Source organism: Cryptomeria japonica, chromosome 2 (genome assembly GCF_030272615.1).
Source record: "Cryptomeria japonica chromosome 2, Sugi_1.0, whole genome shotgun sequence".
NCBI lineage: Eukaryota > Viridiplantae > Streptophyta > Pinopsida > Cupressales > Cupressaceae > Cryptomeria > Cryptomeria japonica.
In genome coordinates this window covers 16,075,568-16,099,931 of record NC_081406.1, presented here as the reverse complement: position 1 = coordinate 16,099,931, position 24,364 = coordinate 16,075,568, and the positions used below count along the sequence as shown (strand labels likewise).

Below are 24,364 nucleotides of genomic sequence, written 5' to 3'. Positions count from 1 at the left end.
CTTGCTATAGAAGTTTGGTGCACAACTCTGGAAATTTCAAATCAACATTCGTAGACGTAATGTTGAGAGTCTCTATGAAGTGCTCGTAGGATTTTGGTAGACTCTTCAAGGTTATGACTACCATATCCTCTTCATTTTCCAACCAATAGCTTCGAGTTGATCTCGAATGTCCTTAATCTTCGTGAGATGCACCTATAAGGACATTCATTCATCCATCATGATGGAGAACAACTGGTTCTTCAAAAAGAACGCTCGGCTTTTGTCGGATGTCTTATGCAACTCCTTCAGATGCTTCCAAATTTTTGAGGTAACTGGTCATCTATGACAGAGAGCTTAAGAAGCATCACAGCTTCTCAATTGTGATCATCAAATTTGTCCGGATCAGATCCGGTTGTGGTAGGACGAGATTCTTTGTCCAAAACAAGATCATCAAGGCGGCGGTATTCAAAAATAGTCAGCATGCACTGCTTCCAGGTGTTATAATTCTTGCCATTAAATCGCTGAATACCTTCCAACATCAAGTTGGTCAATGACGCCATCTTGCACGTTTTCCAATGCATGGAAAACGAGAAAATCTGAAAAGGTGTGAATCTGAAACAGAGGCAGAATCAGGTATAGACTTCGAAAAAGACGAAGTACATCTCGCATGGATTTTGAGAAACATTTTCGGTTGACCCAAAAAAATCTGACGACACTCCAAATTAGCTTTCAAAAAACCCACAAGGAATCTGAAATCAGAATGTAGATCCGACAGCTCAAAAATTGAGGCATGGAAAACGATGCACCCAGGAAAATTTGATGGCGACCCAGTTGAGGTCTCGAAAAACATACCAATTATCTATGGTCTAAAATTTATTCCGACCAGAAAATCTAAGGATTTGGATAAAACCCTAGTCGGATTTGTCTTTATATTTACCACAGAAAATAGGGGTTACAACCCTAGCCATCGTGAAAATTATTTTCGTCGCCAAAAAAAAAAATCTGCAGAGGCCAAAAAAACTAGGTGAGGCCGGAAAAAAATTGCGAAAAAATTCACATGTAGGTCAAGGGCCAAAAAGACGCAGTGCCGAAGGAAAAAAAACGCGTGAAGAGGGAAAGATGTCGGAAGAAGGACGCGACCTTGCACAAAACCTTTGATGATCTTCAAACACAAAAACATGAACCAAAAAACTATGCACCCAAAAAAATTCCGATTTTTCAATAACTTAAAAAAATTCAATCACGAATTCATTAGAAAAAACAGAAAATTTGAGTTTCCAGCTCTAATACCATATTACTCAAGTAATTGGTCAAAAATTTGATGTATTAACAAAAGATCATGAAGATCATTAATAAATAATTACAACAACGATGTTTCTAAAAGAAACAATTGTAAAAAATAGAAAGAAACTAAATTTACAATATTTACATTATTGACCATTAATTAACAATAAAGAATATTATTCTAATAGTCTTTTTGCATCCAAAAACCTAAAAACCTAGTGTCTTTTTTTTTAACAAAAGTGCAAAAATATGCCCTTTTCCAAGACATTGCAGCCTGCCCCACTCAAGATTGTATTTCATGTTTGAGGGAGTCACAACTTTTCATTTCATGTCTTTGACCATTCATTAACTTAATTAACATTTAATTATATTTAATTGTATTCTTTTATATTTTTATTTTAATTTTATTATTATCATTTATCATTAAATTGTATTTCAAAGTGCGGACATTGCACTTCCTATAAACTGGTGTTGTGATCATGGCATAAACAACATTGTGTGGTGTTTCTTGTAATATTCTTCAACATAATTAAGGGGCACCAAAACAGAAGCTTCTACTCCCTTTCGCCCAACTCACTTCCAATCCCATTTTACCCCACTTGGCCTATCACCATTTCTATCTTCTAATTACCACATATTTTGCTCAGTTGTCAAGTCCCCATCGTGACATTCCAATCAGCATCGAACAGAATTTGGAAATTGTCTTACTAAAAGTAAGACTTCACAATTTCCATCATAACCAGTCTGCAACTCTGCAGTAGAATGTATAGGATAGGTATTATTATATGTCAACCAATGCTTGCTTATAGGGATCGCTTCTCCCTCATTCAATAACAGCGATTTGATTTAGTTCATAACTGGTAATTAGTTAGATTTAGACATGATGTTTAGAGCTGGAACAGTTCATTAAGGTGAAACAAGGCGTCCCAAGGCAAGGAATAATTATGAAGAGGCACAATGATCAGCAATCAAATGATGAAGACTACTCTTAGGAAACGCCACCCTAAGAGGAGGTATGACTATAGAATCAGAGAATCAGATCAAAAAAGGATATAAAAGGGTCAAGACTCGTCAAGGAGAAGATCAGGCATTACACTTCTGTGATAGCAGATTGCTATGAAGCTAATATCTTATAACATCAATCTGTTTATATAATGATATATATTGTTTCCCAAGTATTTAATACAATCCATTACATACATGCACTAGGAATATTGATTACAATATGATTGATGTTTGTATTATGCTAATGATATCAATAAATGCATATATTCATAATACAGAAGATACTAGCATATTCACAGCCCAATTTCTTAATCATTTGTATTAACCCCCCATAAGGAGAAGCGCAGTAAATCCATCCCAAATTAGGTGAGCCCCAAGGGTGGTCTGGATGGATGTTCCTGAAACCTGGGCCCAATTATGGAGGTGATGTCATCGTGTCCTAGACAAGTAAATCCCCATCCAGGGTTGAGGATTAGAAAAGAAGTAAGAATTGGGACTTGAATATAGCCACTATAAATTGTACTATGAATAAATACGGTTATCTAGTTTAATAAAATAATTTAAGGCATGATAATATTAAGTAATGGGTGTTGATTATTGGGAAATTGACAGCCTCCTAGTAGGAGACATTGCATCCGTGAATTCAATAAGAGCCATTAAAGTTGCGAAACAAGAAATCAGCTAAGTATTTCTCCAAATCTACTGTGAAAGTGATCCCTTGCATGTTTATTTCTCCTTTGTTATAACTTTACTCTTTCTATTTTCCTCTTTTGCAAAATTAATTTGTTTCATGTTTTATGGTTTGGACTTTGGAATGTTTCCCCTACCCTATGATTTTTCATGTTTTTAGTTTGGCTGAGACGAGGGGTGCCTGGGCATGCCTCAGTTCATCCTGGGGATGATTCAGCATCCCCCAATGATGTGTGGGATGCCTACAAACAAGAACAGGACCCAACTGGATTTAGGGTTCGAGAAGATTAGATGATGGACATGGAAACATTTCTTAAGCACCTTAGTGATCTCCAATGATATGAAAGGTGGGAAGGCCTCTAAAACATAGGGTACATGTCCCCATGTTTTACAGGATAAACTGTGCCATGCTAGTACCAAAATGTTGTCTGTTAGAAAATGTGTCGCCTTTCAATGGAAAACTATTGCCAGTGCAACTAAATAGAAATTTAATTTCTCTATTCTGAAAATTATTCATAGGAAGATTTGTACCATGATATTTGAGTCACTCAATCCACAGTATTTGTATCTTGGGTTCTAAATTTGGGGAATTGAGAGTTATTCCAAACCTGCTCTCCAATGTCACTAGCTAATGGTATATCGCAATTGCTATGAAAAATTATAGCTTGAAAAGTTATAGCAACAAACCACATAAAAATGATCATAAGAAAGAAAACATATGTTATTGTATTCACAGTAAAATCTACCAATGTGCCTTCTTATTGAAAATTAATTATAAGCAATGAATACCAAAGTGCATACCCGATTTGCCTTCTCTCTTAAAGATGCTTGTGGGGATTCTAAACAAGCAACTACTGCATCCTTGTTTTCTTGAAAAAACAATGTCACGGTCTCAAAGGAGGTATCTTCTCTTTGTTGGCGTAACATTGACTCCAGAACACACATAACTTTCAACCGTACCTGTACAATCATATAGAAATGGCTTAAGTCAAATGTTCATGAGCAAATAAAAAGCAGCAAAACTTTTTATCGTCTAACATTTAATAGAAATCTAATAAGACTAGCACCAAAGTAAATTATATACAAAACATATTTCAATATAAGGTTAAAAATCAATTGGTTATAAGGTAATTCATGCCAATACCTTGATAGATTATATTGAAAAATCTTCACTCAATTGTTTGTTGAATATAAGCATTATTACGCAAGTAATTGGGAAAAATAATGAATGCATTAAACAGTGTTCCCAGGGGACGTGCCCCCCCCTGAAAATGTAGGCTTTTGCGAGACGGGGATGTCCCCGAAACGTGGGGACTCCTAGAGAACGTCCCTCCACCGCCACCAAGTTTCCTCCGCCATCTCCGAGACGTTTCCTCCGCCATCTCTGAGACATTTCCTCACCAAGGGGACATTTCCCAGAAGTTTCTTGTGTTAGAAATGCCAAAGGGGACTCCCAGACGTCCCCAAGACTCCCAGACGTCCCTCAACCTTGGAGGGGACTTGCAAACTAACTTGCAATTTTTTAATACTGATTGGTATTGTTGAGTCTATCTCAGGCTGTTTGGCATTGTTTGGGGGCAAACATGGTTGCATAGAGTGAGTTTTAGGAGGGTTTAAGGGGTCGTTTGGACCTACAATGGCGATGTTTCAAACCTGCAACATATTTTCCAGTTGTATCAGACCTGCATTGTTGTATACAGTAATTTAAACCAAAATGTGTATTCCGGACCTATAGTGATCATTTCAGCTACCTTTTCAAGGTATTTTCATTTATTGTTTTCCATTGGATGCTAGTTTCATGCAATTTGGGCAATCTAGAAAATGTCTTTTCAATGTGCTGCCTTGTACCAACATTTGTATCAGCTTGTAATCGTTATCAGTACTTAATAGCAGAGATAAGCATTGTTTTAGTTTGCATGGTTCTTATGCTTGTTAAAAAATAAAAGATCGTCTAGAGGGGTCATTACGCATATAAAGATGTATTTCATGACGACAAAATTGAAAAAGATTTATGCTATCATTTCTATACCTTAAGCTGAAATAATAGGGGTAAGTTAATTAGAGCTTTTACTATCTTTAGGGTTGGATCCTTTTAAGATACTCCAACACAATCTTTCTAGTTTCTACTTATAAGTTATAACTTATTGTTCAAAGTTCATTGCAATCATTGCACTGTGTTTACTTATTCCTTATACAGTTATACATATACATATTTTTAAAACTAATTTTTCAAGTACTATATGTATTATGTCAGCATCGCTCCCCCACCATCCCCCACCACCGTCCCCCCAGCATTTCCAAACTTAGGCCCCAAGTACCCCCGTCCCTGAAACACATTTCCCCATCCCCAAACCCCATGGAACTATGGAATTAAATGAATGATCAAAAGTGTTAAGTTTTAGTGATCAGATTAAATAAATAATAATTAAACACAATTGCACAGTGAGTACCCTAGGAAAACCTTCCTCTTGAAGCTGAAAAACCCAGCAATGAAGTATGATTTTATTATCTCAATTATGTCAAGTGACTTTACAATGATTTTGCTTCACACTTGAAGCTATATATATGGATGGCAACAATTCACTATAGAGAATATACGATCTGTTTATACAATTGATCTTCCTTAGTTGGTTCTCAAACAGCTGTAGATAGTCTTCTATCTGCTGTAGATGAATGTCAACGAACTGCTGTAGGATATCTCGAACTGCTGAAGATAATCTATATGGAGATATACACACTTTGCTAGAATATGAATCGCTGAAGGAGAAATGTGAATCTTCTGAAGGCAAGATAATTCAATCTGCTTGTATGAATGATTCGATACTTATGGAGAGAACATGATCTGCTTGCTACCTGCTGTAGGATATCTCGAACTGCTGAAGATAATCTATATGGAGATATACACACTTTGCTAGAATATGAATCGCTGAAGGAGAAATGTGAATCTTCTGAAGGCAAGATAATTCAGTCTGCTTGTATGAATGATTCGATACTTATGGAGAGAACACGATCTGCTTGCTACTTGATTGCTAAAGGTGATGGAGAGAATAGATCATTATATCAGTCACGTCTTGATCAACCAACACGACTTGATCAAGAGTCGGCTTCTTATTAATCAACACGACCTTTAGATAGGGATTGATTATATTTATATTTAACACGTCTTTATTAGAACCGATTCAATCCCAAAAGACACTTCTTAATTAACACGTCTTAATCATTATTTGTTAACAAGATCAGTTCAATATGAAGTCGGCATATTAATGAATATAAGCAAATCGGTCTAAATAAATTGTCTAAGGCCGATTAGGCCAATTAGACAATTTAGTTGTCTATGTCGGCCCTGAAGGATACCGACCAACGCTATCACATTAACAGAGATCATTTAAAGAGTTACAAAACGAATGTTTCTAAAAAGAAACAATCGTAAAATAGAAACTAACTAATATTTACAATAAATTACATAATTGACCATAAATATTAAACATATTATTCTAATAAGCATTGTCTTCACCTTGTAAAGCTATGTTACTCAGTTCGACAGAAAGACCAGACAACTGGGTAAATATGGTTCATGAACAGGTATGGGGTTGTCCACCACATTCTCTATGGATTTTGTGTGATTCCATCAAAATTTTCTGTGTGATTCTGTCATGATTTTCTGTAGCTCACTTTCATAAATGATTTGCCTTGGTGAATGATTTATATTTTCTGTAGCTTGATTTTCTGTGTTACTTTGTCCACAAATTTTTGGATTAACCTTTAAAGATATTTCATAAGTTTGATCCCAAATATATATTATTCCAGAATATATATAGTTTCGTTAAATTATTATTTATTTGAATAAGTTTGATCCTGAATATACATTATATTAATTTGACTCTAATTGGGTAAATATGTGAATTATTATTATATATTATGTTTATATTTTTCAAAAGAGATATGTATTACATATTTTGCAAAATAAAAAAAATTATATATTTTTAATACATATATGTATACTAAAAATAAATACTTACTCTCTCTCTCTCTCTCTCTCTCTCTCTCTCTCTCTCTCTCGCTAGAATAAAAGTATTCATAATTATATATGTGAGATTTTGCCAAGATCAAGAGCTCAATGAAATGTACAAAATAGAGACACAATATAGGACAAGAATAAACTGTATTCTCATCAATAGAAAATGATCAATAATAATTAATTACATACAATGTAGATGAGCTTGCTTATATAGGCAAGGCTAGGGATATGTGAGCACACAAACATGACATGTGGCTCAATAAGAAACAAGGGTAGGTAGGAAGTAGGTGTGGGTAGGTAGGAGAAATAATATAATAGTCCACATGAGGTCGATCACCCACTGAATGTGGAGTGTAACAACAAGATCACGCCATAAAAGGTGGAATTTCTCCTACACACACTATCCCAATGTGGCACAAACACCCAAGTGTCTCATACCCAAACTACTATGAAATGCATTTCCTAAGTAAACTTAAGTGTAATAATATCCAAGATGAATAATTATTTACACCAACAATATATATATATATATATAGATAATTAAACCCATACCCATACTTTGGGGGAGGAGGGGCTGGGCAAAGAAATGCCATGCCAGAATACTTGAACCCTAAACCCATAGCCATTCCCAAACAAGGACCAGTAACTGAGTTGTAAGGAAATGATGCATTCACTCCTTGTAAGGAAAAGTGGATCTTTGCTGTTTGCTATAAATGTGTGATCAGGTTATAATTGAATTGGCAAAAAGAGATGCATATAGTAGCTTCCTAGGCTCATCATCAACAGTGGAATGAAAAGAAACAATCCAGTGAACTCAACGAGGATGTTTCATAAATTCCCAATATTGGCTGTAGTAAAATACTAAAATCTGTTTTGCACAATCACCTGAGCAGTGCATAAGAACATTTTGGATGCAGTGGAGCTATCAGAGTTGCAACGATTCCTATTTCCATTTTAATCGACAGAAGTGTCAAGGTTTCCAGGCGGAACTGTCACACTTGAACTGTGTTACAATCTCCTCAATAATGATGATAATGATGTGACCCTATCCCATTGTCTGTGGCCCAGTGAGGAGTTAAGAAGAGGTCTGCTGCTTTTGAGGCTCACATTGGAAAATCTTCTGGCAGGGACCCAATTAAGGTATCACCACTTTTCCATGGGAGCCATCCATTCATCAAAAATGGGTTGTTCCAAAACGGTGACATCTCTGGGATGTTGGGGTGGGGTGAAACATTCCACTACTACCCCCAATTTCAACTCAAGATGGGGACATCCTAATAGCATCCCCCTCTGCAGGGTGAAGCGGAGAAGCTCCCAAATGCCCGTGACTACCAAGTAGCACCCGGGTGTCCCTCAACTATCACAGGGATGCCAAGGAAACCCACGTCCAAACAAGGCAATCTTTTTCTTTTTACTTTTTTCTTTTAAAACAGTTATATTGATAGCAATATTCCTGCCATTTATCAAATGCAGGTATCTGATTTAATTGTTTCTAATTCTATCTTTACTGCTTGCATATTTACAAGAACTGTTCCATGCCTAATCTTGAAAAACTTCTATCTGTGTCTTACAAGCAACACCTCATCTGTTATGCCTTTCTCCATCTCCTCAACTCTCATCTGTTGAGGAGTTCTATAGTTGATCCCTCAGAATTAAGGAATGATTATCTGTAATGTCCCCTTTTGGGGATATACCTCATTTTTGCCCAAAATAACAATTCCAACAATACAATTTATTTAAGAATAGTATTATATAAATAAATTACATAATTGCAGTCTAAGTCACAAGGTTCGAATTCGAATTCGACAGCCATGAAATTCGGATGAAATTCGACAAGGGAAAAATTCGAAAAAAAATTCGGATAAAATTTGCCTTCTATAATTTTGTTTATTTTTAAATATATGTATACTTCTAATAAATTATCAGAATAGCAACCCTTGTTGGAGAAAATCCAAGGGCGACCCAGCAGTTGCAGACACCCATGACCCAATAGATACAAAACATATACAAAGAATACCCACGACCAGCTGAGTTGTGTTTAGAGGCAGATAGCAGTGCTTTATAGAGGAAATTCAATTAAATTTGATTAAATTCGATTTTTTTTATAGAAGTTTGAAATTCGATTAAATTTGAACCTCATCCATGAAAATCGCCGTATCCTGTGACTTAGATTGCAGTTAAACTTAGAGAGAATAGTAAATAACACCAAGCATTATGATCATAAATAATCCCTATTGAAAGCAAAATATCCTAAATTCATATGGATCCATTTCATAGCTTATTTCCATCAGCCAACCATATTACAAATGCAATGGGAAAGCATAATAGGGCGTCAGAAGACTGTCCTCCTCAACCAAACCCAAGGGCACGGAATGAGTCTTTGAGTCCTTTGACCCCTTGGCCCACAAGCAATCCAATTTGGGGTGGAGTACTTAATGAGGGAAGCAATACTGCTGCATCTCCCTACCAAACGTTTTACATTGATTCCAGATATGATTGCTTGATGGGAATCAGATAAATAATTACTAATCTTATAATTCTTGATGGATTGGCAAGTCAATTGAATAAATAAATTAAAGCTTCCTAACAGATTCATGAATAAATAAATAATAGATACAATCATGTGGCATACCAATCACTTTTCTAAATAATATATATTGCTGCTCTTTCTTGAATTATACTCAGAATCAGATTTTCTTAATTTGATCATTCGAAGCCTTCTCCATTAATTCCATCTCCTTTTTATATCCCTCTAGGTGTAGGAGTCACAACCCTTCAATTCACAAGGGGTGCAACTCTATATAAGGTTGTTTGTTAACCACGCGCTAGTGATTATTTCGCTTGGTTGGCCCCCTTATTTAGTTGCTCAATTTGCAATAAACTTCAGTTGGCCCTCTGGGTCAGCCCTTTATCAATTCCCATTAATTTCATCACCTAGGATTATTTATAAGGTTGGCCTTCTTAGAATAAATTCCTATTAATTATTTGTTTGATTTCCTTGAATTTCGTCAGCCTCCTATTACTTTCTATCACCCAGGTTTAATATTAAAAGAGGCTGCAATTGTATTTGTTAGATGCTGGGATTTCACCTTATAAAATCTGTGATCTGCTGTATTTATTTGCGGGGGCATGACATTATCTTTACTACGAATCTTGGTCTCCAACCTTTGACCCCTAAACGGATTCCTTTTCTTCTATTTTCCTTTAGGTTAGACTTCCATATTTAATATTTATCCTTGCAATATTGGGAAGGTTCATTGTTTAGCCATTAGAAATGCTCATCGGGCAACACGTCTCAGACATATTTAGATATTGAATAAATTGAAATGAAATCCAAGAGTGATTATTAATCAAGAAGGTTGAACCATTGCAAATGGAACTTAGATCTTCAAACACAAAAAAGGCAGGACTCTTCTACAAGTTAAGGATCTAAAGATTGATCAGCCCACCAATTTTAGTCTCTTGTTTAGCTCACTGCTTCTTGTGTCATGTAATGTAACTAGTTTTGTCTATGTTGGGCAGGTGTTTAATTGTTAATATTGTGTTGATCCCAGCTTATGTAAACAATCAACTAGCAATGTTCTTTATTTCAAAGTTAATATTATGGGAGAGAGGCCAGATCCCTGAACTCACATATCCAGAAAATAAAAATCAAATAGCACAAAATGTTTAAATTATAATTTCTATAAAAAAAACACAATATATAAAACTTATAAAAGTATATGAAATACAATACAATATAAAAAAAATTAAATGAAATACAAAGTTAACTGAAATACACATTCCCATACTCAAATTTGTGTTGAAATGGATTTGAAGAAACAATTGCCTAAAGAAGTATTTTTTTTAAAAATGGCCGTTCTTGGATTCAAAAATTGCATTGTGTGAATCCCCTTCGCTGTTGCTTCCGTTTGTTTATGAACATTCAGCTTCTCATGCCCTAAGAAGAATACTATTTTTTTCCCAGGATCTTTTGAAGAAGCCCTCTTCTCAAGCTACTTGGTGAAAAGGGGTATAACCTTAACATTTTATTATTCATCCTAGAAAGATAAATGAAGCTTCGAAGGAGATTAAGAAGGATTTGTGCAAAAGGAACCTCTGCATGTTTTCTCAGATACAGGTGGAAGAGATACATCTTTTTCGCATGCTTTGGTTGGCAGTGTTGTGGGTCACTGTCAAAAGGGAAGATGTGTGTTTTTATAGATAAAAAAGTGGGTCGCATGGATTCTAATCCAGTAATAGGGAGTGGTCTTAAAAGAAATTCAGCAATGGGTATGAAGACACCTTCTAGAGTCATTCATAATACAAGGGTTAAAACAAAGCAACAAACAGTTTCTATTCTTGATTGCAGTTTGCATTCACTGCCACCTTTAGAGCATAAATGTGCCAATTTAAAAAAGAAGATGAATCAATTGCAACGGTTGACAACCCATCAAATGAATTTGAGATCTTCCAAGATTAATAGGAAGAATTTTCCAACATGTTAAGGCATTTAAGTTTGATAATGCTCTTTTATTGAGATCCATACAAGCCACTGGGCTATTTGAATCTGATGCTGAATGCCATTTTTTTGTGGGTCTTGAGTCCATTACCCAGCTTCCTTTTAGTTAAAAAATATATAATAAAACAAGAACAAATAAAAGTTTATTAATAAAAGATCAAAATCTATTTAAATTTTTAACTATTAATAAAGATTATGTTTTTTACAACAATAAAAAGTTTAAAAGAGACACAAAATACACACAGGAGGAAGAAAAAATACAGTTACCATTTCGCCCAGAATCAGACCCAAGTCCCAATCCAGTTCAAAGCCAATCCGAGTTCCTGGGCCAGTTCGCTGTGGGTCCGGGCAGGGTACCAATCACAACGTGTGGGTTCAGCCCTACCAAACCTGGAACAAATTTTGTCCCCAGAATGCTGTCTGGCGAATTTCCCAAAAAGTTAATTTTTTTTTACTTTTTTTAACTCATTTTTTAATGCAAAAAGCTGAATCCACCCCCCCTCCCAACCCTAAATTTTGCCATAGAAAACATCTAAAAGGAAAAACCTATCTCATTTTTGTTATTGTGAACAAAAAACAAAAATATTTTGCCCCATTGCCAAACTCATTTTTTTGCTTGCCATTGCACAAATAGAGTTCAAGATTTGATCATTGAATGCTCCAAGTTGGTTGTTGTGCTATTCCTACGCATTTGCAAGTGTTAGTTTGTTGTCAAAGAGATCGTAGAGGAAGATTTCTTCAAAAGAGGAAGGTTTTTTTAATTTTTTGTTTTTTTATCCTTACAATTTTTTACAAATGAACTCTTTTGTTTTGTTTTGAAATTTTTTCTTTTTGGTTTGTTTTGGATGTGTTGTTTATTTAATTTGTTGTCATAGGTATTAAAATGACAATTGTTTCTAGCTTTGGGTGCCAACCCTGCTTCAAAACAAACCCACACTATGTTGAAATGGTAAAACAACTTCCCGGCAGCAGAGGTTACATTTGGACTTGTGGTCATTGCAAAGCAAAATAGTTGAGCTCATGCAGCTGAGTAAAAGCCCATTTGTGCTTTTATCCCTAACCAACGCATCAAATTTTGTCTCGTTGCACCCAGCCCATAAGTTAAAGGCCTTCTTCTAGAGGAACAAGTCTTAGCATTTATTGAAGAGCAAGCAAAAGTAGACCAAACAGCAGGGAAAAAAGTTGTTACTCATCCTTTGCTAAAGACTAAGAAAAGATCAAGAGGGATGAAGGCTCCTCCATCACTTTCTCATCTTAAACCTATAGAGGGCCATTCATTTTTGTCCATACTTGAAGAACAATTTGTGACCTCTACACATAATAGATCAAAGGGAATGTTGAAAACGGCATTTCACAATGAGTCTAGACAGATTGCTGATCAAGACATAGCTAGATGTGTCTATGCAAATGGTTTGGCATTCAATGTTGTTTCTCACCATATTGGCAAAAAATGGTGAAATCAATTAATGAGGCTCCAAAGGGGTTCAAGGGCCTAGGTTAAGAGAAGATGCGTACTACCTTATGGGAAAAAGAGGTGAAATATGTAGAGGGCTCCTTGAAGCCCATAAAGGATTCATGGGTCAAAATAGGGGTGTCCATTGTATCTAATGTATGGAAAGATGCAAAAAATCACCCATGGATCAATGTTATTGCAATGTCCCCTAAAGGGATGATGTTTTTGAAAGCAATGGATTGTGAAGGAGAGATGAAGAATGGTGAATATATTGCTAACATTTTTTGACAAGCCATTGAGGGAGTGGGCCCTCAAAATGTTGTGCAATCTATAACAAACAACGCCAAAAACTATAGGGCTGTTGGGTTATTCGTTGAGAATGAACACATGTTTTGGACACCTTTTGCTGACCACTCCCTCAACCTAATGCAAATTGGCCGAAAAATCGAATGGATCAAGCAAGTGTTTATTGAGGCCAAAAGGATCCAAATGTTCATTAGAAACCACCATATGTCACAAGGCATATTTAGAACATTCTCGAGTGCAGAAGGAAATTAAATAATAAATATGTTTTACTTCAGTAAACTTTATAATTTTATTTTAATTTAGATTTTTATAAATTTAGTTTCTTTTATTTTTATTTTTATTTTGAAATAGGTTGCAGAGATCCGTTTTGCCTCCAACACAATTGTGTTGAGACAACTTCTAAGGGTTCGTAAGGCACTATCTAACATGGTAATCAGCCCAAATTGGTCCGTATGGAGGCAATCCAGCACTACAAGGGTAGAAAAGGTTACGCAAATGATCCTAAATGACATTTGGTGGGATCATGCTGAATATCTCCTCAATTTCACTAAGCCCATATTGAGCATGATCCATTATACTAACATGGATAGGCTTTGTTTGGGTGAGGTATATGATGGCATCAATTCAATGATTGAGAAGATGAAAGTCGTCATAAATGCAAAAAAGCAAGATCCTGAAGAAAATTCTTCAAACAACTATACCAAATCATGGTAGAGAAATGGAACAAAATCCACTTTGTTGCATCTTCTTGCCTTTGCATTGTGTCACAAATATTATAGTTCTAAGCTCCTTTGTGTTGGCACAAGAGTTCCCCATATAGAGATCTTGAAGTTGCCCAAGGGTACGAAGCAGCACTTCATAGACTCTTTGGTGATCATGACATGCGGGATGCAATTAGGGTAGAGTTCATGGGTTTTGCAAGCACAAATGATTGTGGTTTTTATGCTCTTGAGGACAAGTATATGTTTGATGCTCATACTTGGTGGTACTTCCATGGAGAATCATACAAGCACCTACTATTCAGGAAAGAACTGGTAAAATAATTAGTTATCTAATACTGAAAGAAAGATTACAATTTATAGAATTGACATAATACTGTGGATATTAATGAAGTCACCTACTACCTACAACTGTAGACATTTAAGATGTCTAACAACCTAACTTGACCATTAACAGTATACAAAATTATTATTGTAACACCCTCCCTTAATGGTCAATTTATCAAAAACACCACGTTGCCCCCTAAATTTTACAAACTTATCTGGGCTTAGAGACTTGGTGAGAATATCCGCAGTCTGATCCGTTGTCGGAACATACTACAATTGAACCGATTCGTCTTCTACCAACTTGCAGATGTAATGACAATGAAGCTCAACATGCTTGGTACGTTCATGGAAGACTAGATTTTTGGCTAGTTTGAGCACCCCTTGATTATCAGTATACAAGGGCTAAAGAAAGGTTAGAGCTTATTCATTCAGATTTATGTGGTCCTATGTCAGTAGCATCTCCTAGCGGTTTCCTATATTATGTTATCTTCATAGATGATTTCTCTAGGAAAACATGGATCTATTTTCTTAAAACTAAAGAGTCTGAAGAAGTCCTAAACAGATTTAAAGAATTCAAAGCCTTAGTTGAAAATACTACAGGAAATTGAATTAAATGTTTGAGGTCTGACAATGGAGGTGAATACACCTCAGGTAGCTTCTATGATTTTTGTGTTAAAGCAGGAATTAAGAGGGAGTTCTGTGTTCCCTACAACCCTCAGCAAAATGGAATTGCTGAAAGAAAGAACAGGACCATTGTTGAAGCTGCAAGAGCCATGATACATGATCAGGACTTGCAACCTTTTCTATGGGCAGAAGCATCCAAAACCGCAGTTTATATTCAGAATAGATGTCCTTATCGAGTCCTAAAGGATGTGACACCTGAAGAAGCCTTTTCAGGAATCAAACCAGACATCAGTCACCTAAGGATATTCGGAAGCCCTGTGTATGTTCATGTGCCTAAAGAAAAATGAACCAAGCTGGATCCATCTGGAAAGAAAGGCATCCTAGTAGGATAGAGCGAATCTTCCAAAGCCTTCAGGATCTACATTTCAGGTCAAAGGTATGTTGAGGTAAGTAGAGATGTAACTTTTGAAGAAGATATTGCTTTCAAAAGATCTAAAGGCTCATTAATCAACAATGATGATATGATGGAAAAACAAGATTCAATTGTTGATGCTAACCCTGAGTTACAGGTGGAGTCTACTGATCTTCCAGATCAGGAAGTTCAGAATGACTCATCAGAACCCATGCAATCTATTGATATACCTCAGGATATTGTGGTCTGCAAGAAGAGACCACTTTGGGTTAGAAATATGATTCAAGATGTTGAAGGGTTTGCTACTCCCAAAGGAACCTTCAGAAATAGCAAGAGTTTCCAAAATCACGCCAACTACATTTCTGTGATGTGCAATATAATTGAGTCTGAACCCCACAATATCGGAGAAGCTATGTCCCATCATGCTTGGAAATTAGCCATGGATGAAGAGTATGGGTCTATCATCAAGAATGATGTCTGGGACATTGTACCCAAACCCAAAGGTAAGTCTGTCGTTTCCTCTAAATGGTTGTTTAAAATTAAACATAATGCTGATGGTAGTATTGAAAAATATAAAGCTAGGTTTGTAGCACGAGGTTTTTCTCAAAAGGAAGGAATAGATTATGAAGAAACCTTTGCCCCTGTTGCTAGATATACCTCTATTAGGTCTATAATAGCTATTGCTGTAGCCAAAGGTTGGCAGCTGTATCAAATGGACGTTAAGACAGCCTTCCTTAATGGTGTCATTGAGGAGGAAGTCTATATTGAGCAACCAGAAGGCTATGTAATCCATAAAAGAGATTCTCATGTTTGCAGGTTGAAGAAAGCCTTATATGGGCTCAAACAGGCTCCTCGCGCTTGGTATGAAAGAATTGATAAGTACTTACTAAGTTTAGGGTTTTCCAAGAATGATGTTGATGCTAACATTTACTTGAAAGTTTATAATGATGAGATGCTTATTTTAGTTTTGTATGTAGATGATTTATTCCTCACGGGTGAAAATAAATTAATCATGAGATGTAAAAAGGAATTAGCCTCAGAATTTGAAATGAAGGATTTAGGTCTAATGCATTACTTCCTAGAGTTAGAAGTATGGCAAAGAGCTAATGAGATCTTTCTAAGTCAGGGAAAATACACTATTGATATTTTGAAAAGATTTAGAATGATAGATTGTAAACCTATGCGTACTCCTATGGAATCTAACTTAAAGAAGTTAAGTGTTTCTGTAGCTAACTCTGATTTTGCAGATCCTTCTGAGTACAGGCAGTTGATTGGCTCCCTGATGTACCTAGTCAATACTAGGCCAGATATCTGTTATGCTGTGAATGCTCTCAGTCAGTTCATGAGCTCACCTAAACATGTTCACCTGGTTGCTGCCAAGCACATTCTAAGATACCTACGTGGCACGATTGGTTATGGGCTGAAGTATTCACTTAATACCCCAATCCTCTTGAAAGGCTATAAAACAGTGCGAGACACGCAATGGATTTCAAAGAATTGATTGAATTAACAGAATGAGCAAGACGCTCATAACCAATGGTCTTGGCCCACCATTTAGGCCGGAGAGTAGAAGTGCGAACATCTGGAGGAGCTGGAAGAGGCTCGGGATCAGGAGCAGGAGGAGGATTGTTCTCCGGAGGGAACTCAGGTAGTGCATCATCGAAAATAGATTCTGCATCATCCCTCCCATCAGGCGAACCTAATGGAATAAGAACACTGTGAGGTTGATCCTCAGAACTCTGCTCAGAGGAAGGGGACTGAAAAAATCCTTTGTCTTCATCAAATACAACATCACGACTGAAGATAAGACGTTCAGTGTCTATATCTATCAGTCTGTAGGCCTTATGGTGATCACTGTATCCTGTCATCATGAGTTTCTGACTTTTGGAATCCAACTTGGAGCGCTTAGCATCTGGAATCCAAACATAGGCAACAGAGCCAAAAACCTTCAGGTGGCTGATCTTCGACTTCCGACCAGACCAGACCTCTTCTGGAGTCTTCCCCTTAACAGCCTGAGTAGGAGAACGGTTAAGTAGGTAGACAGCAGTAAACACTGCTTCAGCCCAATACTTATTCGGAACACTCCTGTGTTGTAACATAGAGCGAGCCATCTCAACAACCGTACGATTGCGACGCTCGACAACACTGTTTTGCTGAGGAGTGTAGGGTGTAGTCAATTGGCGTTTGATGCCATGGGTATCATAGAAGTTGGAGAATGCAGAAGAACAAAATTCCCCCCCGTTATCTGTCCTAAGAGTAATGATACTATGTCCAGACTCTTTTTCAACAAAGGACTTAAACTTCTGAAAGATACTAAATACATCTGATTTATGTTTAAGAAAGTACACCCACATCTTTCTACTAAAATCATCTACAATAAGCAAAAAGTATTTGCAACCAGTAACAGAAGATGTATTCATAGGACCACAAATATCAGCATGAAGTAATTGAAGTACCTTAGATGCGCGCCAAGACTTTCCATGTGTGAATGAAGTCCGATGCTGTTTGCCAGCTTGACAGGCGCCACATACTCCAAGATGCTGAGTCTGAATATCAGGTAACCCTGAAACAAGTCCCTCCCGAGATAGCTGAGAGAGATACTGAATGTTGAGATGTCCATATCTCTGATGCCACAAAGTGCTGAGAGGAGAAACACGAGCTGCCAGAGCCACTTCAGGAGAATCACCAGTGTCAAGAAGCCTATATAGGCCATGATCCTCTAGACCAACAGCAACAGTAAGACGAGTCTCCCGATCAATGATGGAGCACTTGTGAGCACTGAACACCACATCTAGTTGAGGAGAATTTCTCATAATCTGGCTGACAGAGAGCAGATTAAGTTCCATTCCAGGAACATAGTACACATTCAGAAAAAGGAGAGTCCTACCACCAGACTGTATCTGAACAGCGCCTCTGCCAACAACTGTATACTCCTCACCTCCGCCAAATACAAGGGAATCACTGAAAGGAGAGAAGTCTGTAAACCAGTCACGCCGATGAAAAAAGTGACGTGATGCACCAGAGTCGATGTACCAAGCAGAAGACCTGGCATGATCTGAAGACCTCTTAGCCATAAGGGCATAAAAGGCAGACTCCTTCTACTCGGAATGTTCAGCAACATGCGCCTTCTGGTGTGACCCTCCCTGCTTCTTTTGTTCAGAAGCGAGCCTCTGACGGCAATCTTTCTTCATATGGCCGTACTTGTGACAATAATTGCACTGCACATTCTTCTTCTTAGCTCCATCCTTATCTGAGAAGAACCTTTCTGTTGAGAAGACTGAGAGGACTGAAATTTGCCTTTATCCTTCTGAAAGGATTGAGCTGTGAAGGCATTTTCCGAGGAGGCTGATGTAGTACCACTACCAAACTGTTGTTTCCAGCGATCCTGTTGTAGAAGTTTGGTGCACAATTCTGAAAACTTCAGATCAACATTAGTGGAAGTAATATTGAGGGTCTCAATGAAGTGTTCATACAATTTCGGAAGACTTTTCAAAGTGATTACTACCATGTCTTCTTCCTCCATAGTCCGACCAATAGCTTCGAGCTGATCTCGAATGTCCTTAATCCTCGTGAGATGTTCCTGTAAGGACATACGTTCGTCCATCATAATGGAGAACAGCTGATTCTTTAGAAAGAATGCTCGGCTCTTGTCGGATGTCTCATGCAATTCCTTCAGATGCTTCCAGATGTCAGAAGTTGTCTTGCCGGAAGGAATCTGCGATAACTGATCATCAGTCACTGAGAGTTTGAGAAGCATAACTGCCTCCCGATTGCGTTCATCAAACTTATCTTGATCTGCACCAGGTGTACCAAGACTGAGCTCTTTTCCCAAAACAAGCTGGTCAAGACGCCTATATTAAAAAATGGTCAACATACGTTGTTTCCAGATGTTGTAATTGTGGCCATTAAAGCATTGACTGCCTTCTAACATCAGGTTGGTGAGAGAAGCCATTTGCACGTTTCCCAAAAAAAAATTCCTGGCTGACCCAGAAAAATCTGAAGACAACCCAGAAATCCTTGTGAAAAACCCAGAAAGAATCTGCTGTCGGAATTTGGATCCGTTGGCTCAAAAATCGAGGCACCCAGAAAATTCTGACGACGACCCAGTTGAGATCTCGAAAAACCCACCACGAATCTGTACTCAGAAAAAAATTTCGACTGAATCTGGAGGGTCAAAACCCTAGCCGAAAGTCAAAAAACGCGGGTTTGACCAAGTTGCAGGTTGCAGAAAAAATGGCGGGTCTGTACCGCGCCGAAAAATGCCGAAAACCCTCGCTAGACAGACTCGAACAGGAAGAATCCCATTACACGGCATAAACACAATCCAAAACAGACTTTTGAACACAATTTTTTCGAAAATCTGCAGCGAAACTAAGAGGCCCGAAAAATCTCAGAAAAGAATTCACAAATTCTTTATTCAGGCTCTGATACCATAAAACAGTGCAAGACACGCAATGGATTTCAAAGAATTGATTGAATTAACAGAATGAGCAAGACGCTCATAAATAATACAAGAATATTTACAAGAATAGCAAGTTTCTAATAAGAAACTGCTGAGAAGATCGAAGACGATCTAACCAAAATAGAATATACACTATTGAGCATTAATACTAAAATTAACATTATTTTAATATTCTATTAGGCTATTCAGATTCAGATTGGGCAGGAAGTGTCAAGGACAGGAAAAGCACTTCAGGCATCTGCTTCAACTTGGGCTCCACAGTGATCTCTTGGGCATGTAGAAAGCAATCTTCCGTAGCATTAAGCACTACAGAAGCTGAGTACATTGTCGCATCTGTTGCATCCAAAGAAGCAGTGTGGCTTCGTAAGCTCCTTGTTGGATTATTTGGTCAAGCCAATGATCCTACCACCATTCATTGTGATAATCAAAGTTGTATAAAGATGTCAGTAAATCCTGTATTTCATGATCAGTCCAAACATGTGGAAACACACTATCATTACATTCGGGATATGGTGCAAAGAGGCGCCATTCATCTAAAGTACATTAGCACAGATGAACAGATTGCTAACATCCTCACCAAACCTTTATCCAAAGTGAAGTTCGAGTACTTCAGAGATAGACTTGGTGTCATGGAAAACGGAACCCTGATTGAGAGGGAGCTTCAATCTCAGTGACTATTTGTAGCACTTTGAATCATTCTTTGCTTGTGTGCAAGAATGAATTACATCCAATCTATGCTTGTGTGCTAGATGGATAATTGTAATAATGTAAAGACCCAGTGGTGTATTACACTTTCTATGCTTGTGTGCTAGAACCATCCTATGCTTGTGTGCTAGGTGGAAGATGTAATTCTATGCTTGTGTGCTAGATCCATTCTATGCTTGTGTGCTAGATCCATTCTATGCTTGTGTGCTGGATGGAACTTAAAGGTTCAGATTATGTATTCTCCTCCTCCCTAGTTAAGAGGGAGTGTTGATTGTAACTAGGATTATATGGGTTCGGATTGCCTTAAGGCAACATCCGAACCCCCCTTAGAACCGGGTCCTATCCTAGGGTAACGTGACCCTATCTTATGCACAAACAAAAACCACGCTATGCAAAATACACACCATTTAATTATTGGCGCCAAAAACCCAAGGAGGCCGACTTGCATTTCAAGGAGTAAAAGATGTATATAAATAAGTGACAATTTGCAAGTCAACATACATTCATTTTCATTTCTTGATACATGCGAATGAGAAAACAGCTCTACTCATCAAGTGCAAATTAATAAGGAAGAAGGCGAATTCATCCAGACTTATGCGAATTTGTGCAAGATGACCCAGGTGGTGTTGTGCAACTTGAAGGACATGGAAAGAGCAGATCTGCTACACAAATAGATCAGATCTGATAGAAGAGCTAAGTATTGTAATTGTGCATTTTAAGAGGAGAATATATAATCTGACCTGTGGGTCTTTCATGCTGGGTTTTTCCTCATTAGAGGTTTTCCCAAGGTATGCTTGTTGTCTACTGTTTTATTTCTGATTTATGTTGCCTGGTTAAATACTGCAAATCTGATTACAATCTAGGGCATATTTAATTTATGTTGGTCTAATAAAATACTATAAATCTGATTACAAACTAGGGCATAATTAATTATCTAAATCTGATTAACATACCTGGGGTTTAAAATCTACATTCTGATGGATGTACTCCTAGCAACCAGAGCGTGCTCCTGAGAATCGCCGGAATCCACAAGTCTATACAAACCATGATCCTCAAGTCCCATAGCAATTGTAGTACGAGTCTCCCTATCAACAATGTTGCAGGTGAACAAACTAAAGATAACATCTAATTGAGGAGAATGCCTCATGATCTGACTGACGAAGAGGAGATTATGTTCCATGCCTGGAACGTAGTAGACATCAAGAAAAATTAAATTTCTACCTCCCGAGTGAATCTAGACAGTGCCCTAACCAGCAACTGTGTACTCTTCTCCTCCTTCAAAGATGACTAAATCCAAGAATGGTTCAAATTTTGTGAACCAATCCCGACGATGAGTAAAATGTCGCGAAGCCCCTGAATCAATATACCAGGCAGAAGAGTGTACTAGATTTGTTGTTCTCTTGGCCATAAAAGCATAGAATGCATATTCTTTCTGCTCAGAGTGCTCTGCAACATTTGCTTTCTGTTGAGACCCTCCCTGCTTCTTTTGTTCAGAAGCCAATCGAATTCGACACTCGGCCTTCATGTGACCAAACTTATGACAATAATTGCACTGAACGTTCTTCTTCTTCTTCTTGTCCTGAGAAGAACCAGAGCCTTTCGGCTGAGAAGATTGAACCTTCCCTTTGTTCTTAGCAGAAGATTTGGCAGAGAACGCTTGCTCGATGGAGGTGGAACTGGTATTGCTTCCAAACTGTCGTCGCCACCGATCTTGCTATAAAAGCTTGTTACAAAGATCAGAAAAATTCAAATCGACATTGGTGGAAGTGATATTCAGCGTTTCAATGAAATGCTCATAAGATTTGGGCAAACTCTTCAAACTGATGACGACCATGTCCTCTTCCTCCATTGTGCGACCAATCGCCTCAAGTTGATCACGAATGTCCTTGATCTTTGTCAAGTGATCCTGCAAAGGTGTCCTCTCGTCCAACATAATCCAAAAGAGCATGTTCTTCAGAAAGAATGCTCTGCTCTTGTCAAAGGTTTCATGGAGACTCTTCAAATGATCCCATATCTTTTTAGCAGTTTTTCCGGATGGTACCTGAGGTTTCTATTCATCGGTGACAAAGAGTTTAATGAGCATGACTGCTTCCCAGTTGCGCTCATCCCATTTGTCCTGACCTTTTCCGACAGTAGTTGGACGTGAAGACGTGCCAGGAACAACTGCATCATGACATCGATATTCAAAAATCGTAAGCATGCGCTGCTTCTAGGTGTTGTAATTCCTCTCGTTGAACTTCTGGCTACTTTCAAGCATGATATTTGTCAAAGATGCCATCATGTACCCCAAAGTCGAACTAGTGAAGGCACGAATTCCAATGCACGAAAACCAACAAATGAAAACAGAGGGTTTTTAAAAATTCTGCAAGTCGGATTCGAAGAACCCTAGCAAGGTTTTTGAGGCCAAAAAAAAATTCGAAAACCCTGGAAAATTTTAACAGTGACCTAGTTGAGGTTTCGAAAAACCCACCACGAATCTGCAATTGAAAAAAAAATCTGCCTTGAAACAAAGGGTCAAAACCCTAGGCAAAGTTGCAAAAGCCCTAAGCGCAGAAAAAAAATCAGAGGGTTCAAAAATAAACCCTAGGCAATTGGGCAAGAGCTGAGAAAAATCGCATAAAACCCTCGTCGCCAAAAAAAAATTCACAAGTCACGAAAAAAATAATAGATCTACCGTCGTGTAAAAAACGAAAATCGCACCAAAAACCTTAGGAAAAATCATGGAGGTCGTGAAATCACGTCGCCAAAAAATAGAATCGCGGGCAAAAAACAGACGTTGGTAAGGAAAATATTCCCGCTGAAAAAACGGAGTCCCGTCGCCACAAGATCTAAGGACTCAGATCGTGACACAGGGACAATCGCGATTTTTAAATCGTGTCAGCAAAAAAAAAATTTAAAAAAAAACGCCACCTAAAAACCAAAAAATCACATGAAAATGCCCAAAAAAATGGTTGTCGGGGGTTGCAGAACAAACGCGATTTCGTGCGGGTAGACAAAAAACAGGCACAAAAAGATGAAATCGTGTGGGCTCTAAAGAAGGATCACACGAGTTGCAGGTCGTGGAAAAAGCCATGCAGGGCTAGGCACAAAAAACCCTAAAAAATGGGTTTGTGAAAAATTTTGAAAATATTATATCGAATAGAATTTTCAAAAAATTCCCTTACCCTAGCTCTAATACCATGTTCAGGAAAGAACTGGTAAAATAATTAGTTATCTATTACTGAAAGAAAGATTACAATTTATAGATTTGACAAAATACTATAGATATTAATGAAGTCACCTACTACCTACAACTGTAGACATTTAAGATGTCTACCAACCTAACTTGACCATTAACAGTATAAAGAATTATTATTCTAACACCTACAACCTCTTGCAATCAAATTTTTATCGCAAGCAAGTCTTATAAAAAAAACTTTCAGCTTTTAAGTTTTATTTATATTTTAAATTTATCTTTAAATTTAAATCTTGTAACTCTTAACTCTCTAATTTTGTCTTGATAGGTTGCTAGTTCATCTTTATCTAAGAGGAATTGGAGCACATATTCCTTCATCCACTCAATAAAGTGCAATAGACTACACCCAAAAAAGGCGCAGGACTTAGTGTTTGTGTGTTCAAACTTGTGGCTCCTTACACACAAAGAAAGTGCCTACAAAGAAGGGGAGACAACAAAGTGGGTTATCGAGACAACACCTATTGAGTTGGATACTTCCATTTCCCACCTTGCTGTACTTGATGTTGATGATTACTATGAACTACCTAGTGAGCATGAGGGTGCTAATGTCAATGCCAATGGCATCATTTGTGGTTCTTCTAATTTACCACAATATAGATCATGTAAAATGGAGGATGATCATGTAAAATGGAGGATGATAATAT

The 24,364-nt window shown here is 37.5% G+C and overlaps 1 protein-coding gene across 3 annotated transcripts in view; it reads right to left on the bottom strand.

Annotated features, from left to right (window-relative positions):
* Positions 1–24,364, bottom strand: part of LOC131035407 (protein MODIFIED TRANSPORT TO THE VACUOLE 1) — a 39,247-nt gene that overhangs the window by 10,735 nt on the left and 4,148 nt on the right. For all 3 annotated transcript variants that reach the window (XM_059214135.1, XM_057967107.2, XM_057967108.2), the window contains exon 3: positions 3,760–3,918. In XM_059214135.1, the coding sequence (XP_059070118.1) occupies positions 3,760–3,918 (159 nt within the window). The remainder of the gene's footprint in view (positions 1–3,759; positions 3,919–24,364) is intronic.